This window comes from Corylus avellana, chromosome 3 (genome assembly GCF_965113065.1).
Source record: "Corylus avellana chromosome 3, dhCorAvel1.hap1.2, whole genome shotgun sequence".
NCBI classification, from domain to species: domain Eukaryota; kingdom Viridiplantae; phylum Streptophyta; class Magnoliopsida; order Fagales; family Betulaceae; genus Corylus; species Corylus avellana.
The window spans coordinates 3,950,712-3,968,402 of NC_142492.1; the positions used below are offsets into that span (position 1 = coordinate 3,950,712).

Below are 17,691 nucleotides of genomic sequence, written 5' to 3' on the forward strand. Positions count from 1 at the left end.
CTACTTTATAAATAAGATCCATTGCAATCGGGACTATAGGGCGCATGTAGTTGTTCATCATCTGCCGTTCAACAACATCCTTCAATGACCCGCACAATTGAGAAGTCGTCTTGGTGGGCCTCTCTTTACCAGATGGCCCGTAGTAACGAGTCCATGGGTTTTGGGCTCTTCTTATTTATGGCCCAAATGCGGGTCCTTTAAAATTGACCCTCAACAAAGTTCAAAAGAAAAACCAGTTTGGCCGAAATCTGCCACCAACAAATTTCAGCATAGAAGACAATAATAATCTTTGTAGAATTTAATAAAGAAAGGCTTGTAATCCCATGAATGACGCACTCCATCTCTAGCTACATACTCTAAAGTGGCTCTTTAACTTTGACCTTCTTTTACATTGGCTTGTTATGAACAAACTCGTTTGATCTCTGAAACTTCAGCTCTGATGAACTCACCAACCAAACCCCAAGGAGAGAAGCAAAAAATTTTTAAGCTCAAGAAAGATATACGTGACACCCTAAAAGTTAGTCACATATTATGAAGACGAATTACGCATATGTATCTGGGTTGATTACAAAGGTAGCTAATGGGTGATAATTTGCTTATTGATTCTTTACTATGTGAGATTGAGATTTATAAATGATTATTGAGAGTTTCAATTGTAACTTGACTAGTCATTGTAGAGTGAGTCCATGTAAGGCTAATGCTTTCTCTAGGTCGTTGCAAAATAGTCTTAAAGCAACCTAGTTACACCATGTGACGTTGAAGCATTGCTTGACATGGTTCTAATAGGACATTAAGGGTTTGAATGTAGAAGATTATGACACCGAAAAAAGATAGTCTCACATTGAATTGTCCATATGGAATGAGTGGATTATAGATGAGTTCTCTACTAGGTAAAAGTTGGCTTAATTTATAAATGATTGTAAAAAGCTCTAATTACAACTTGACTAGTATTTTTGGAGTGATAATTCATATGTAGCTATCATTTTCTGTGAATTATTACAGTATATGACTATATGCTTTCTCTCTAGATTTTTCAGGATTCCACTCTTTTATCTCTAACTTAAAAAAATCATGCAAGACATAGTAGTTATAAGTACGGCAATAATTAGATTTAAATAAGCAATCCTAATTAAAATTCTCATAACCTCGCTCAAACAACGGTTGAGCAAAGGTCAAGTGAAATTTTTGGTTTTACATGGAACTTGCATGCTCGAGCAAGATCGAGGGAATAGTCATAAAATGCAAATCTTAAACAAAGTTTTGAATTTGACTCACTCTAACTCAACATGTATCTATTGCAATTCAAATGACCACTAAGGGTGGTAGTTCAATGGTATTAAGAGAATTTTTATGAGGTTGGGCATGCACTAGGGCCTGAGTTTGACTCTCGTAATGGAAATCCCTTAACCTATTAGTATTAGTCACCTTGAGTCCCATTGATGTTCTGGTGGGGCAGGTGTTAAGCTATGGCTCGGTTGGTCTTGAGGAAGCGTCTGCGGTTCCCACCATCTAGGCCCTTCTTGAGCGGCGCCCCGCAGGTGGGTGTTACTATGGTTACGCCCAACTAAGATAGCTACAATTGGCCTCCCTCTCCAACCTTTTTATCTAGGGAAAAAAAAAAATAATGACTTACATGTACACCCTATGACTTGCCAACTCGAAATACCCTAAAAATACATTTCCATCTCTTTCTTTCCAGACAAAACATAAACAGCGTACAGTATCATATGGTGTACTAAACACTTGACCCATTATTCATCTATTTCTGCCACATGGCCACGATTTAAACTGGCCCCACAAAGCCTTCTTTGAAGTCGATTAATTACCAAGATTCCTGTTGTTAATTAAATCACATAACAAACATGGAATCATCACGTGGTATCACAAAATCTGGAACTTTCTGGCACAAAGGCATGATTCTCAACTGTCTCATCCTTTGATTCCTTTCACGTTGTTTCAAGCAAAAGTGACTGCATAACAACTCGACAAATTCTTACGGTTCCACCATATCCTGCCGGCCGACACACGGCCAAACGTTATTTGACACTCCACAAAAAAGAACCACGTGTCCAAGATAAAGTAGGACCATAAAATCCTAGTAAATTTCCTTGCACCTGCACTCCATGGCAAATGTGCTTATTAATTTATTTTCTAAAACCGAGTAATGCTATATATATTTCCTATCTCTTAAATTTATGTGACGTATTGGATTGAACTTTTAAAGACGTATCGGATTGAAGTTTTAAATATCTCATTTAAAAATTAATTTGTGTCCAATAAAAAAAAAAATCTTTTATAATATTTAAAATTGTACTTAATATGGTATGTTCTAAGAACTGTTCAAGTGAGCAGACATAATTAGTGTATGGAGATTAATTTTTTGGTTGAAAACTCTTATCTTAATAAATAAAGCTTAACGCATTGAATATTTAATTAAAATAAAAGGTGAATGATTGACAAAAGTCAAAATAACTTAAATTAATAAAAATTAATAATTTAATAATTTAATTTATATTATAATAAATTAATCCAGTGGGCTCACCAAACGGCCAATGGCATAATTCCACAGCATCTGTTGGCAACCACACACAAAGAGATAAAAATACGTGGCTGGCCCTTTTGTTTTTATGACAAAGCATGTACGTGGCTGACCCATTAGCACCAGCCTCTTCATTATTCCAAACTCTTTATAATCTCGACCACTCCCATCTTACCCTCATCCACAAACTATTGTCTCCGTATTAATTTGCTTGTTTTCTTTAATTGTTTGAGAGAGAAAATTAGATATTTCCTGTATCAGCTAGCCATGCTTGAAGGAAAAGCAGTGATTGGGGAGACTGATATGCTCCAAACCATGCAGCAAGATGCCCTTGAGCTTGCAGCAAAAGCTCTTGACATTTTCGATGTCACTGAGGCCACTGAAATCGCCCGCTCCATTAAAAAGGTATAGCTCCAATTTTATGTCTTCTACATGTTGGTCGCCCCGCCTACCTTTTTTGACAAAAAAAAAAAAAATCTTCCACATGTTATTGCATGGAGTTAATTTGCACTCTCTCTTCACTAACACCCTAACCTGAAAACCTTTGTTTATTTATTTATTATTTTTTTTATAACAGAAGTATTGGGTTCGTCCCGACTAGATATTAGGAATACCGTGTAAAACGCTCCTCCTCTTGAATTGGGTAAAGTTTGAACTTTTGCCTCTGAGTATAGTCCTAAAGAATTGTTTGCAGTCAAGGAAATCAAGCTTTAGACGTGATGCTTCACGAGGCACTAAAGCCAAATAACTTACCACTCAAGCCAAACCCTAAGGGTTGCCAAAAAGCCTTTTTAATTGCCTGAAATTTGATATGCATGCTGTAGATCGAGTGAGTGACTTCCCAAAAGATCCATGAAAGTATGCATGCAGGTCGAACTTTGGCATGATGATTGGTCTTATGGCTTATTGATTTGGGTTGTATTATTGCAGGAATTTGATGGAACATATGGGCCTGGGTGGCAATGCATTGTAGGGACAGATTTCGGTTCGTTTGTGACCCATTGCTCTGGCTGTTTCATCTATTTTTCCGTAGGCAGCCTTTCAATTTTGCTCTTCAGGGGCTCTGCGGGTCCAGAAGCTGAGACTAACCAGTTTCCAGCCTTTGAGCCAGTGAAAGCATGATAGTTTCTTCTCATTTACTGCTGTTCTTGTATCCTATGTCTTAGTTGTGAAGAAAAATGCTTAAGGAATCCAATATTCTAAAGCCCATGCACCAATCTTTATTTTCATATTCCAATTTTGTTTTTGGTCATGGAAGTTTGTTCTCAGCCCAAGCTGCACCTGAAAGTTGAAGATTTTTTTGAATTTGGAAGAAAATAGAGTGTAGTTAAAATAATTGTCATTAACCATAATAGCATTTGAATAAACAAGTCACACAAAAGAAAGAAAAGTTCCTACAAATTAAGAGGATAAAACTGATAAACCAAAGAAGGTGTAATTTACTAAGATAGCACAAGAGTTTTATTGTTGGAGGAGGATAAAAATGGGGAAAATGTGCGCCTCAAGCTAGATAGCACTGTACGTATGAGTGGCTTCTAATATCAGGTAAACATGAACTACATATTCTCAAATATATTTTCTCTTATAAGTTCCAGTCTAGTATACAATGTTATCCTAACTTGGAATTGTCAATTCTCCATTCTCTCTTTTCCCTTTTATTATTTTTATTTATTGAAATTGATCTGAGAGTGAATTAAAATATCATGTCAATATAGTAGCTAGGAATAGGATGGAAGTGTGATGGAAGGACGTATAGTAGCATTCCTCTCTAAGGTTTACTGATTAAAGTCCTATGCTAATATATCGATCGAATAATTGGGATCTAGGGAGGGAAGGAGGGGATGGGGGTCCCTCCGTCAAAAAAGAAAAAAACTAGCCTCTAAATTTGTATATATATATATATATATATATCTATATGGTCTTTTTTAAAAAAAAAGAAAAAAATTTATTTCCTAAACCGTGTTTTGAGAAGATTCTCCCAAATTTCAAAAGCTCCCAATTTCACCAATTGAACTTTCAATTTAATGCAATTTACCTTCTCCGTCAATTTTTGCTGTTAAACCCTAACGGAAACCCCTAAAAAGACTAATCTACCATTTGATTTCCGTTGTTTTAACAAAAAAAAAAAAAGTGAAGAAAAAAAAAGGATAACTTTTTTTTTAATTTTTAATTTGAATTAAGGGTAAATTTAAAATTTTATAAAAAAAATCAGGGGTATAATCATCATTTTATCACTTTTAACGTTTAAAATTTGACAAATATGGTACATTGTATCAAATTGAAAGTTTAGGGTGTGAAATTGTGAGCTTTTAAAATTTGGGAGGTTTTTTTAAAATGTGTGATAATTCAAGGGTCCAAAGTGAAGCTTCTCCTTTATTTTATTAGTGATGGCTCTCTTTAATACCAGAGTAAATTAAAGGCTAAATGAAGAATAATAAAATATTAAAAAAAAGAATAATAATAATACAATATTTATAAAAGATATGCCATGGTCCTCTTGTTGGAATTAAACATGGTTAGCTGCAAAGGTGTCCAATCAATTAGGAGTTGAGATATATGACATTTTGCTCTTTTGTTAAGGAGGTTGATATCTCAAGAAGTCTTTTAGTGAGACCATAATATAATGTGTTGAGATACCACTTATCTCAAAAGTTTAATCTTATAAATTTGGGTTCAACTATGCTGGGAATTGGGCTGTTCAAACAACAGCCCACCATATAATTATTGGGGTTATCCCACATCGGTGTTGGAAGGGGCTAGTGGTTAGTTTATAAGTGTGAGGGAAAGCATCACCTCTTGAGCTAGCTTTGGGGTTGAGATAGGCTTAGGACCATCCAACACTCGCATCAGAGTCCAGATTTACCAATAAGTCTCAACCCAACAGTCCACAGGAGAAACAAGTTGTCCCTACTTCGACCTAGGGCCCGATGTGTGAGGGCGAGATTGTGGGAATTATCCCACATTGGTTGTTGAAAGGGTTGGTGGTCAATTTATAAGTGTAAGGGAAAGCCTCACCCTTTTGCTTTTGCGGTTAAGAGAGGCCCAAGACCAGCTCAGATTTGACCTGCATGGGCCAACAGATTTGGCTATTAGATCGAGACTTGTTAGTAAACTTAGGCTTTGATACCAGTGTTAGGTGGTCTTGTACCTCTCTCAACTCCAAAAGCTAGCTCAAGAAGTGAAGCTTTTACTCACACTTATAAACAGACCACGAGCCCCTTCCATAACCAATGTGAAATAACTTCAACAATAATCTAGGCCTCGGAGACACTATAAGCCCACTATAAACCTATTGCCCCCAACACTCAAAGGAATAGATATAGACCTAGTAGAAGTCTTTCGAGGCCTCTTGTAGATAACAATGAGCACCTAAATCCCAGCCTTGAGAATCTCGGGACTCATCCCAGGATAGCGCCGACAGGAAGGAATAAGCCAAAAAATTTTGAGGTTTCTAGGTCTCATTCATGTGGGATCTCTTTTTTTGGACTCTCTTGTAACAATCTATCCCAATTCAGAAACAAACAACTGATTTAAGCATCGAAGCTATTTTCGCCCACCGACACATCCCCGCAAGCTTTTGGTGTTTACTTTTTCTATTTTACAGGTCATAAACTGAAACTTTTATATAATTCACTATCACTTACAACATCTTTCCGGCATGGGACTCAAACCATTTTACATTCACACGTATATATTCAACAATTATAATTGATGTCACCAAATTGAGGCGGCCTCAAAAATTCCCCATTATGATTGACCTTATAAGTACTTTTAAGATCCAAGAAGCCCATGTTTTCTTCTACCCAATACACATATAAAGCTTTAATATGATTTCAAAAGTCGAAATCATCTTGATTTGGCTTTGGTGAAGTCAACAAAGCTGTATAAAGCCGGAGCCTGTCCTCTCCCATCGAAGAACACCGAGACACCGGCCTCCTTGGCCGGATAAAAGACAGAGAGGTTAGCGTGAGGCGGTGCTTATATCTCCTCCAGGCCAATTGGATTGCCACCGCCGCCCAAGTTCTCCATCCCGGTGAATAATATCTGGCGCTTCTCTTAACCTTCTCGTTCACAAATGTGTAACGAAAATGCTGCGTAACATATTTCACATCATCTGCTTCCAGGCCAAATGCTTCAGTGGTTTCGAGAGTTACGAGTGTTGACGAAGATGGCGGTAGTCTTTCGATGAAGGGTCTTCTGAGACACCATGAAAGAAGCTCGTCGCCGCTGAAGTTTCCGGGGCCTAACATGCAGCAACTTTTCACGCCGTCTCGAAGAACTTGGCTGCTTTGAAGGTGACCTCTTACTATAAATAGCATTCTTTGAACTGGGTCTCCCTCTCTAGTTATCTACATTAATCTTAATATGAGTTATGTTTGCTTGCTTGGCGATTATATATATATAGTATTAATATTGGTATTTATGTTTGCTTGCTTGGCGATTATATATATATATATAGTATTAATATTGGTATTTAAAGTCTTGGAATTAGGAAGTTAATTACCGTTTCTCCCTTGGTGAATATGAGGGACTTCACACGGTCACATATGTTCTCGAGGACCAGATCATCCATGTGCTGGAACAATGGCACCTGAAACAGATTTGAGCAAGTTACCACTTGTAATCTTTTAGCACGTGCAGCCAATCCTTTTCTTTTTTCCTTTTACTGTCACCTAAAATTCTTCAAATCAATTTATAAAACCTGTCATGTATTTCTGAGCAGATAAGAAACAGTTTTATTAAAAAATAATGTTTTTATTAATGCTAATAAAAAAATGATGCACTTTCTCATATGGTAAAGGAGATGCATTATTTTTTAATAAAACTCAGCTTTTAGGAAATTTATATTCGTTCAACAATCTATGTATGACCCAGCTCGATAAGAAGAATATATATATATATATATATATAGATTAAATTGACATGTGTTAAAAATGTATGTATCTAGTGTTACCTGTCTGACCAAGTCCAAGCAGAGGTGGTACTTGATGTCCCTCCGAAGGCCTTCAGGGAGGTTACGTATCATCTGGCACTCATCAACTCCACGCATTGCGGCCCATCGATGCCGCTCATAGTTGCGCACTCGATGCCGGAACCCCTGCGGCAACTGCCTCTTTTTCATCCACCACTCTATATTCCTCATTTTCAATTGCATTGCTTGCTTCTTCGACGTTGTTGCGTGCAAGAACACCTGCACAGATTATTACCATATTACATTATAATGACTATATTTGTTATTATCAGCAAAATAATAATAATAATTCCTTCTTGGTTTCTCAAGTGGTGGAACATGCATGGCCATGTTCTTGAAATTCGGCCAGAACCGTACGTTTGACTGAAGCAATGAGGCAAAAGAATTATTGCCCAAGTCTAGAAAGAATTTCCCTCGCATGTAATTCAAGAGAGAATTTCTTAGCAAACAAATCAAGTCTCCAAACTGCAGTAGTCTCTGCTATGCCTCAAGTAACAACGAAAGATGAATTAAAAGACCTGTGCGAAGAATTGATGCTAAAAGTCAATGATCAGGTTGATGATCAAGTACAAATCTCCCTAACCTCTTCAACCTCATCATCCACAAGTAGATGACTGAGGTCAATCCATATCTCAATTCAATCTACCAAGATTCCCAAGATCCTTACGATGATCTTGACAAAATGTGAATTTTTAGAAGTAAATAATGGCTAGCAAAGTCACCATGTGAAGTTTCGAAAATAAAGTTGCAAACCCATGCATTTGAGTTTCCAGAAGAAAAGACTAAAGTAAATAAGTGAAGCCGTAGAAGTTCGGGAGGAAAAGGGTGAAACTGCATACTCATGTAAAATTTCAAAAAGAAAAGATGGACGTAAACAAGTAATTCATTGACAAATTACCATTCATGAACAGTATCATTAGATCTATATGAAGTTTCAAAAGAAAATACAAAATTCAAGTTCGGTGTCTCCCTGACAAGAAAAGACAAAAGTAAACAGTATCTTTTGATAAGTAACTATTCATAAACAGTACCCAATAAATTACTGTTCATGCACAGTGTCTTTTGATAATTTTCATGTATCCCATGTTATTCTTCAAATCAAATACTTTGTAATATATATATATATATATATATATATATATTAACATACAAATTTTTGTTTTTATTTTGCTATATCATATGTTTAATTTACTGTATGGTTAAAAATTAGGCATTACCTTGATATTTCCGATCAACATGGTGACGAGAAGGAGTCCACTGGTGAGAACGATGATATTGAAAACAACTTCTAACCATTCTGTGGTGCTCTCCAAGTTCCCAAAGGTGCTGCTCATAAAAAAATAACAAAAATGATTAGTGACGTCACTAATAATAAAGGTTGATGTAATTATTTACAAGTCAACATTTAATCAAAAAAGGTTCAAAAAAATAAATGATTTGAACATTTGGGCACCCTCGAAAAGGTTCATGATGCCCATCCAAAGTCTGTTTTACCCACATGCATGTGCATGAAAAAGACATAACGTAGAAGCCAATACACGGGTGATTAGACGGGTCAAAAAGCGATGCACATAAGCCAAATCTTTAGGCATATATAGTCTTGCTTTAAACTAATCCCACTAATTCAATAACTGTTTGAAATTATTGTTTATGCTCCTTCTTTTTTCTTTTTTTTCTTTTTTTCTTTTTCTCACCAGAGTGCCCATGAAGTACGAGGAAATGAAATTATTTATAGAGATGTGTTTGACTTCTTTTCTTGCACATTTTTTTGTTCATTTTTGTTAAAAAAAAAAAAAAATCAAATTACGGTGACAATAAATTCAATGATAGATTTAAAAGAAAGATGAATAAGAAATGTATAAGAGAATGAAACCAAACATTTCTCTTTAACACAAAAAAAGGGAGGAAAACTTCACAAAACCCCCCATGAACTTTTTAGGGTTTTGAAACTACCTCCTTAAAGTTCAAAAAAATTCAATTTAAGATATCTAGCATTCAATTTTTTGCAATCCCCCCTATATTAAGACTTTCCGTTAAATATTTTTAAAATTATCAAAATACTCCCCTTTTTTTAATAAAAAAATTTGCAAAGATTCAGGTGCATGTAGGTCTTTTTTCAAATTCCATTAAATCTTGACCAACGCCTACTCTTTGCAATATAGGGGTATTTTGGGAATTTTAAAAATATTTAACGGAGAGGGAACATTGCAAAAAATTGAAAGTTTTTGAACTTTAATAGCTAATTTCAAAACGCGTAAAAATTAATGGGATTTTTTGAAGTTTTCAAAAAAAAAAAAATGATGATGTATATATGAGTGGGTGTACCTGAGGGTCATTAGGCCCCAAAAGATGGGAAAAAGGATCTTCTCCAAGCGGCTATCGTTGGCAACAAGTTGAACAGTCCATTTATAAGCTCCATAATTGTAATTATCGGCACTTTCTAAGCATGTAGACCTTGCGTTTTTGTTCTCAGCCCAATCAAGTCGGGCTCTGTCTCTCACCATGCTCGCAGTTCCGTAATAGATAGGTTCTTTACAAGATAGTATTCTTAAGCCACAGCTACTTGTTGCTCCACATTGCTCTTTCAGGCACTTTGCAGATCTTTGGATTCCTAGCAAGTACCAACATGCTCCCGCTGCCTGACAAATATGGTCTCAAAAAAGAAGACAATTTGTGAAACACGTTGACAGCATTTGGATCCATGAAATCTACTTCATTATTAGTAGTTGTACAAGACACATGAAGAAAATTGGCAAAACTCTGTGTTCATATAGTGGTTAATATAGAGTGCATAATATAAATTAAATGATTAAATTTATTTATTTTTATTAGCTTAACTTTTTGGAGTATAGTAAGTGGTGATTTAGTAGAAAATGTTTGGGTTACTACAAAAATTGATCATAAGCCAAAATCTTTGATTAATTATGAACTATCACATTTTAATGACCCAAGAAAATTTCTAAAGTGGTCAGAGCATGTACTAGGGCGTAAGTTCAAATCTCTGCAATGGCGAATTCTCACATATGTCTGATTAGTACTAGTCACCTTGGATTCTCATTGATGCTTTGGTGGGACTGGATCAAGCTATGACTCAGTCGGACTTGAGTAAGTGCTTTCAGTTCTCATCGTCTAAACCCCTCATGTGCTGCTACGTACTATGGTCACGCCTAGGTAAAATAATCACAATTGGTCTCTCCCACCATTCATATAGTATAATTGGATCCAAACTTATAAACTCAAGTTGTTGGGTTAAGTGGTGTTTGAGCGTACTATATTTGGCCTCACTGAAAGACTTAATTTGTAAGTGTAAATTTTCCTAACAGTACAAAACTTCTCTATATATGTGGATAATAATTGAGGAGTCTTTTGGTTCAAAGGTTTTCACATGTGATACAAGGCAATTAACTCTTGATAGGTTGGTTTACAAATATTACTTTACTATACAGCTCCACATATATGTACAATTCGTACGTTCAAAATGTAACGCATACTAATTAATTCGCCGCATTTCTTGGCAATGGGAAAACTTTTTCCCGTCACATGGATCACGATACCCCCCACTAGGTTTACTTTTATGCCTTGAGAAACTTTGTCACATCTGATCTTTGTCTTATTTATCTTAATTTCTCTTTTTTGTCTGTTTAATGGGCCACTTTTTCTACCTTTTAGTGTACTAAATGTAAGACTTGAACTTTAAGTATGGTACCCTATTGCAGGATTAAAATAAAGAACTTTGTTAATCAATCTTTTTACCTACATCGATATTCTCTATTTTTTTATTCTCTCTAGGGAAAAGAAGGGAGCTAATTATAAAGCTTTTTTGTTGAGAAGATCTTGAATTTGTTCAACTAATATTGTTCCTTCAACTCCGATCGACCGCCAAAAAAAAAGGACAATAACTTTCACATGTATGCATATAGAAAAGTAAAATATTAGTGCAGCGGAAAAAGGTAAACTTACATGAGAGGCTACAAAATATGCGATCAAGTTGAGGGCTATTCCCCACCAAACTGTTCCAAAAATGTAGCCGGAGAAGTTTTGCATGCGGCGCAGGAGGCAGACAGAGTGGTAGATCTTTGGCAGATACTGGAACAGAAATATTATTAAGAATACTGTCATCACAATAGTTACTTCCCCTCTTTCCAGAAGAGAGGGAATTGCCACCCATAAGACAACCTGCGATATATATATGTCCATTTTGTTAGTGGTAGAAGGCTAGAAGCATAATATATATATATATAACTCTCTTTCTTTACTTTCTTATTTTATTTTTAATATGAATGAATTTGAAGCATAATATATTAATATATGCGGAGGCGGAGCCAAGGTGTTCAGAGGGAGCATATGACTGCTGGCCCACCAAGTTAAAATATACATAGTAATGTTGGATTCAATATTCAAAGGGGTAAAATATATAGTTTTTTTTTTTTTTTGAAGTGGATTATAATATATAGTTGTTGTTAGTTAGTTATTTACTTATTAATTTGATTTGTGAATAGGTTGTTTGGACAACTAGAATTTGTTCATTATTTAAAATTCACATGAGCTACATCATGAAAACGTGGATATGATGATAGTCAAATATTTTGAACACTATTAAAACTCCTAGCAGAGTTTTAACATGCCAAGACCAAATTAAATCTAAGATATAATTTTGCCTAAATTTAACTTCTAGCTCTTCGCAACTGAATATATGTTGGGAATTAACTTTTAGTAGTGAATATATATAAATGTTCTTCCATCATTTTCTGCTTTCATGAAAATTAGATAATTAATGCACGAATCAAAAAAATAATAATTAATTAATTAATTAATGCACACACCAAACCAAAAAGTAAATAATAAATGAATTTTAAAAAAATATCATTTTGATTTTTCTTTTATATAAATTCTGCCTTGTCTTTTAAAGTATTTACTCCCTTAACATTTCTCTTCTTAATATCAAGGAGATCATATACACACAGAAATTAATAAGTAACCCTCTCATACTTCCATATTTCCAATTTTAACCCTGGTGAAGATGAGGAAAAGACAACTGTATTCTGCATGGATAAAACAACTAGAAAGCGTCACGCACTTGTCATCCGCTCAAACACACAAGCTTACAAAAAAAACCCTCAACCAAAATGGTATGTATGTATGTATGTATCATGTATGTGTGGCTGTAACTCAAATATCAGATAAAATGATGATGAATATCATATATATATATATATAACAGAAATTCTCACCTGTGGCAGAGGCAAAATGACAAAGAGATCGAAGAGAAAGCCTCTCTTGGCCTTCAAGTAGCGGAGAGCGACGGTGCGAGGACAGGTGTCCCGGAGCCCCGCCGTGGCGCCAACGGCGAAGGAGCGGTTAGCCATCTTGAGCTGCAACCACATGTTCCAGATGTGCAACGCGTCGGTCATGCAACGAAGCACGGTGACGGTGATGGCGAACCAACCGTCGATGAAGAGGCACATGCACGTGTCGCTTATGGAGAGCGCGTAGAAGAAGAGAGGGTCTAGAAAGAGCCCCGTGGCGCACACCAGGAGGAACACCCTGTTCCATTCTTGAACCCACTTGGCTCGAGGGTCCAACACCTGCCCTAGCGACCACCCTTCTCCCCGCCGAGGTCCGAACATGAAGTAGATGTTTTTGCAGTCGCCATTCGAGCTTCCATTCTCGCCCTTCTCCTCTTCTTCCTCTTCGCTAACTTCTTCTCCTTCCTCGTCTTCTTCTTCAATATCGCTGCTCTGATAGTCATCCGTCATGTACTGCATGCGTGAAGCATTCGAGATTTCTTGCACACTAGCCATGGAGGGAGAGAGAGAGAGAGAGAGAGAGTATCTTTAAGGGAAATAATTAGCAGAGATTTTTGAGGTGAAATGAAGAGAGTCTATAAAGGACGCAATAATTGGAGAGGTGGAACTTGGGAGAGATAGGAAGGAATTTGTTGAATGTACCAAATTGTCCTCCAGTTCTGATCCACTCTGGCTGTTTAATTTGCAACCTTTAACTAATAAATATGTAGATGACAAATGCTACTTTCTATTTTTTTTTTTTCAACTTACTCACCTCATGATGTGGCATATGGCTATTTTCTGTAATTAATTTTAAGAAATAAAAATAAAAATAAAAATAAACCTAAAGAGCATAACTTACAAATACAAGCATATTCACCACATATTCTTACGATCGAATGAGGAATTGCTTTATAAATTTTTTTAGAGTTCTCTTAGAGTACTCATCGTAAATGTAAAGAAGGCTTTTAAAATTATCAATAGATGAAAAATCAATAAATCACATCTCAAATTCAACGGTAATTTTAAAAGCTTTATCACATTTGAGATAACTTTAAAAGGATTCTAAGAAAATTTATAGCATTACTCGTACTAAAGATAAAACACACCTTGAAGAGGGAGTGCATCTTATGTGTGGTTGTGGCACAAAAGCTACCTTTTGTGCCCACCGGCCACTTAGATTTTGACACATCAACAATTTTTTAAAAAACAATGAAGAAAAAAAAATGCATATTAGCAAAACACAGGATTAATTCTCCCACACAATCATTAGCCACCACCCGCCGATCGAATCCACTCACCAGCCACGCCTAGACGCCGCCGCCCACCACTCATCCTCTCCTTGCCGCCACAGATCGGATCTCTCTCTCCGTCGGCCCATGGGTGGCGGATCTCTCTCCCTCTCTCTTCGCCGACCATGGGTGGCGCGCGGCCAACCCATAGGCGATGTGGTGGCTCGTGGGCCACCCCAACCACCACTTGGGGTGGCTCTTGGCCACCCCTAGGCCATAAGGTGGCCGCGCACCATCCTAGATGTGGCCGGGCGCGGGCCACCCCAGCCACCACTGGGGGTGTCCCGCAGGCCACCCCTAGGGCCCGAGGTGGCTGGGGTGACCAGTGGCCGAGGCGCGGGCCACCCCAGCCACCACTGGGGGTGTCCTGCAGGCCACCCCTAGGGCTCGAGGTGGCTGGGGTGGCCGAGGGTGGTCACGCTCCACCCCCATGGGCCAGAGGTGGCGGGAAACCACCCCCACCTCCCTCTGGGGTGGCCACACTTGGTTGCTGCCACTCTCAGCATTTTTTTTTTAAAAAAAATATTTAATAAAACCTGATATAATTAAGTGTGGTTGTGTATTTTTTCTAATGTGTTTCAAGCTGACTTGACGAACTCTGAAGGGTGGGCACAAAACAGGAATTTTGTGCACCGACCACATTGAAGATATTTTCCTTGAGGAGCATGTTCAGTGAAACTAATTATTATTAATGGCAATAACAGTACTATTTTCAAGGAGACAAATTACTGAAATTAGCATATTTTAATGGATGCTCAAAAAAAAAAAGTATTATTAATGGATTTATGTTATAAGTATTATTATATTAATTACTCATAAAAATTCATGATATCTTTTTATTATAAAGCTTAATTGGAAAATGTTTTCAGTGAAGTTATTTTTCAACAAAATATTGTTCGCTGAAAAACGAAAAAATCACAAATATTTTGTATTCATTCAATTATATTAACTTTAAAAAAAATGAATTTTTATTTAAAACATAATAATATTAATATAAACAAAAAAAAAATTAAAAACTAACCGAAAATTTGAGTTCTAGCGAAAAGTCGGATGAGGTTCAAACGGGGTTCTGGCAATTGTCTGGTGGTTTGAGAATGAAAAGTTCACACTTGAAAAATGATTTAAAGTTTTTTTTTTTTTTTTTTTTTAAAAAAGGCCATTTTAAGGAAATTAATAAAGCTTTTCCGATCAAATTAAAAATATATTTTCAAAATTATTTTACACCGAAACAACAAGAGTCTTTTACCAAGCATCACACGTTATCAACAAGGGGTATAAGAATTAATCAAGAACCTCTTGAGAGTTACCAAGAGGCCAAACTAATTAATCAAGTATTTATTTCATGGGAGTCCCTGATATTACTGTTGATCGAGGAGATAAGCATGTTGGAGAGTAATTTTAATAAAACCATAATATAATATATATTAGAATATCAATAGTATTTTACGAAACTTTTTTTTTCTTTTTTACTCACATGCACGTGAATATATAGGCAAGAACAGTACTATTTTCGAGGAGACAATCCCTATCCAGAACAAGAAAGCATGCAATGGCCGTTGGATTGATCCTACAATATTATAGAATAGAACGTGTCTCGTTGATATTCAAAGGAAAGGAGTACTTTCTCCCACATCGAAAAGACCCAAAGGCAAAGCCGTAGCGAAATGCTTGAGAGCGTTTTCGGCCTCGTTTGCCAAGAGCCCGGGCCGGCACTGCTGTTCCAGCTACAGTGCCGGCCCGGGCTCTTGGCAAACGAGGCCGAAGCAAATCCTGTGCTATGATATGTAAGCTAGCTAGATTCACCTGCATAAAGAAAAAAGTGCAGTCCAGTCTTATCAACTGTGGAGCAGAAAGAATTTTTATGGGGTAGAGGAAAACTTCTTGAAAAGTATTGGATTTAGATATTATTTTCTTTAATAAAGACTGATTTAAAGATGGATCGAAAATACTTCTTGAAAATTTTTCTGGAATTCTTCATCAGCTATGAATGTATGGGGGCCATGTTAAAAAATGTTTCAAAAAAGCACTAGTAATGGGCATGATTTTATGCAGATAGCAAAAGAAATGCTTAATAAATGTACTGTAGCAGAATTTGAATTTTTTCTAGTATTGTCTCGAAAAATTTGGTTTCGAAAAAACACAATAGTTCATAGGGAAGAACCTAAAGACCCTAACGGCCTCATATATGAGCCAACCACTTCCATCGAGGAATTTAGGAAAGCTCACGCGAAGGCAATGAGTAGAATTCATAAGAAATTCGAGAAAGCCAAATAGGGTGGAAGACATCTCCAACAGATTACCAAAAAGTAAATTGAGATGTTGCTGTAGACACAAAAAATTGTTCGTATGGTGTTCGGTATTTTTGTCAGAGGCTATTGAAGGCTTGTCACTGTAGTGCATAGTATTACAAAAGAGGTTAACCTTGATTCAATGGTGAGGAAGGCCATGGAAACCCTCCATGTAGCTGAATTTTGCATAAAGTTAGATTTACGACAAATCTTTTTAAAAGGAGATGCATTACAAGTGGTCAACGCAGTAAAATCCTTGTAACGAAATTTAAGTAGATTTGTGCAAATAGTGAAATAACCGACTTAGCTTGCAAATTGACCATGTTGAAAAAGAGGATAATTCTAGAATCCATTGTTTAGCCAAGGCAGCATTTCGACATGTTTGGGTGGAGGATACTTACTTGATTATTATCAATAATGTCAGTTATTTTTTTTTTTTAAAAAAAAAAAAAAAATTGAGGGAAAGAACCATGACTTAAGCTAAAAAGGAAAATTAAATAAAAATTCCATAAGGAAAATCACCGGTGCAAGATTGATCATAAAAAAACAAGGTTGCACATTTCTCAACGAGAAGGATGGGAAAGATTGAGATTCGTCGTGTGTATCTTTCTTTTTCGTCCTTTTAAATCCAACATACAATGCTAACTAGGTACATCACATGTAACACGGTGAAGTGGCCCCAAACATTGCATTTTCTTTGAGAGGGGCCCACTTAGGGGTGATTTGGCTCCATTTGGCCGGACATTAAAGATCACCACCTTTCACCGAATTGTAAGTCATGTATCCCAATTATTGAATAACTCGAATCGAACAATGTTACATTTATTTTTACTTTTTTTATATAATCTTTTTATATTCATAAGTAACTTTTAAAATCACAATTATATATGAGATAGATTTTTATTGAATTTTAATTCAATAACAATTTTAAAAGTTACATACGAGTGTGAAAAAATTATGTAAATAAATGAGAGTAAATGTAGCATTTTTCATTTAAATTTAAAGAAATTTTCCATCTTGCACGAACTTTAATATAAGACGTAATTATTAAAAAAAAAAAAGTTTTTAGCATGTTGTTTTATAATTCAATACACTTGATCCCAATTTGTTTCGGCTTAAAATATTTTTTGAAAAAAGTTTTTATTTTTAGTTTTGAATAGTTGCTGCGACATAGGTAAAATATTGATCAAGTTAAAAATGTTTTTAGTTGACTAAAAGAAAAAAATCATCGAGGCATAAAATGGTTTACGCAGCTGATATACGTAAATCACATTCCACCGCTCTTCCAGACCCCTATCAAGCAATTGTGAGACGG

General features: G+C 36.1%; 2 protein-coding genes across 2 annotated transcripts; one reads left to right on the forward strand and one right to left on the reverse strand.

Annotated features, from left to right (window-relative positions):
• The first annotated feature begins 2,692 nt into the window (after positions 1–2,692).
• Positions 2,693–3,768, forward strand: LOC132175961 (Dynein light chain type 1 family protein). The gene is made up of 2 exons (XM_059588062.2): positions 2,693–2,944; positions 3,470–3,768. The coding sequence occupies exons 1-2, from the start codon at positions 2,807–2,809 to the stop codon at positions 3,659–3,661; spliced, it is 330 nt and encodes a 109-aa protein (XP_059444045.2). The 5' UTR covers positions 2,693–2,806; the 3' UTR covers positions 3,662–3,768.
• Positions 3,769–6,231: 2,463 nt separating this feature from the next.
• Positions 6,232–13,439, reverse strand: CNGC4 (cyclic nucleotide-gated cation channel 4). The gene is made up of 7 exons (XM_059586264.2): positions 12,743–13,439; positions 11,472–11,687; positions 9,837–10,150; positions 8,729–8,837; positions 7,494–7,730; positions 7,044–7,130; positions 6,232–6,888 (listed from the first exon to the last, which is right to left on the reverse strand). The coding sequence occupies exons 1-7, from the start codon at positions 13,310–13,312 to the stop codon at positions 6,373–6,375; spliced, it is 2,049 nt and encodes a 682-aa protein (XP_059442247.2). The 5' UTR covers positions 13,313–13,439; the 3' UTR covers positions 6,232–6,372.
• Between the last annotated feature and the right edge of the window lie 4,252 nt (positions 13,440–17,691).

What these genes read in the sequence shown, in the direction of transcription:
- LOC132175961 (XM_059588062.2), top strand. Translation starts at nt 2,807, where the DNA reads ATGCTTGAAGGAAAAGCAGTGATTGGGGAGACTGATATGCTCCAAACC. An exon ending in TCGCCCGCTCCATTAAAAAG is followed by an intron (nt 2,945 to 3,469) that starts GTATAGCTCCAA and finishes GTATTATTGCAG; the next exon opens with GAATTTGATGGAACATATGG.
- CNGC4 (XM_059586264.2), bottom strand. Translation starts at nt 13,312, where the DNA reads ATGGCTAGTGTGCAAGAAATCTCGAATGCTTCACGCATGCAGTACATG. An exon ending in TCATTTTGCCTCTGCCACAG is followed by an intron (nt 11,688 to 12,742) that starts GTGAGAATTTCT and finishes TATATATCGCAG; the next exon opens with GTTGTCTTATGGGTGGCAAT. An exon ending in TATTCACCAAGGGAGAAACG is followed by an intron (nt 6,889 to 7,043) that starts GTAATTAACTTC and finishes AGATTAATGTAG; the next exon opens with ATAACTAGAGAGGGAGACCC.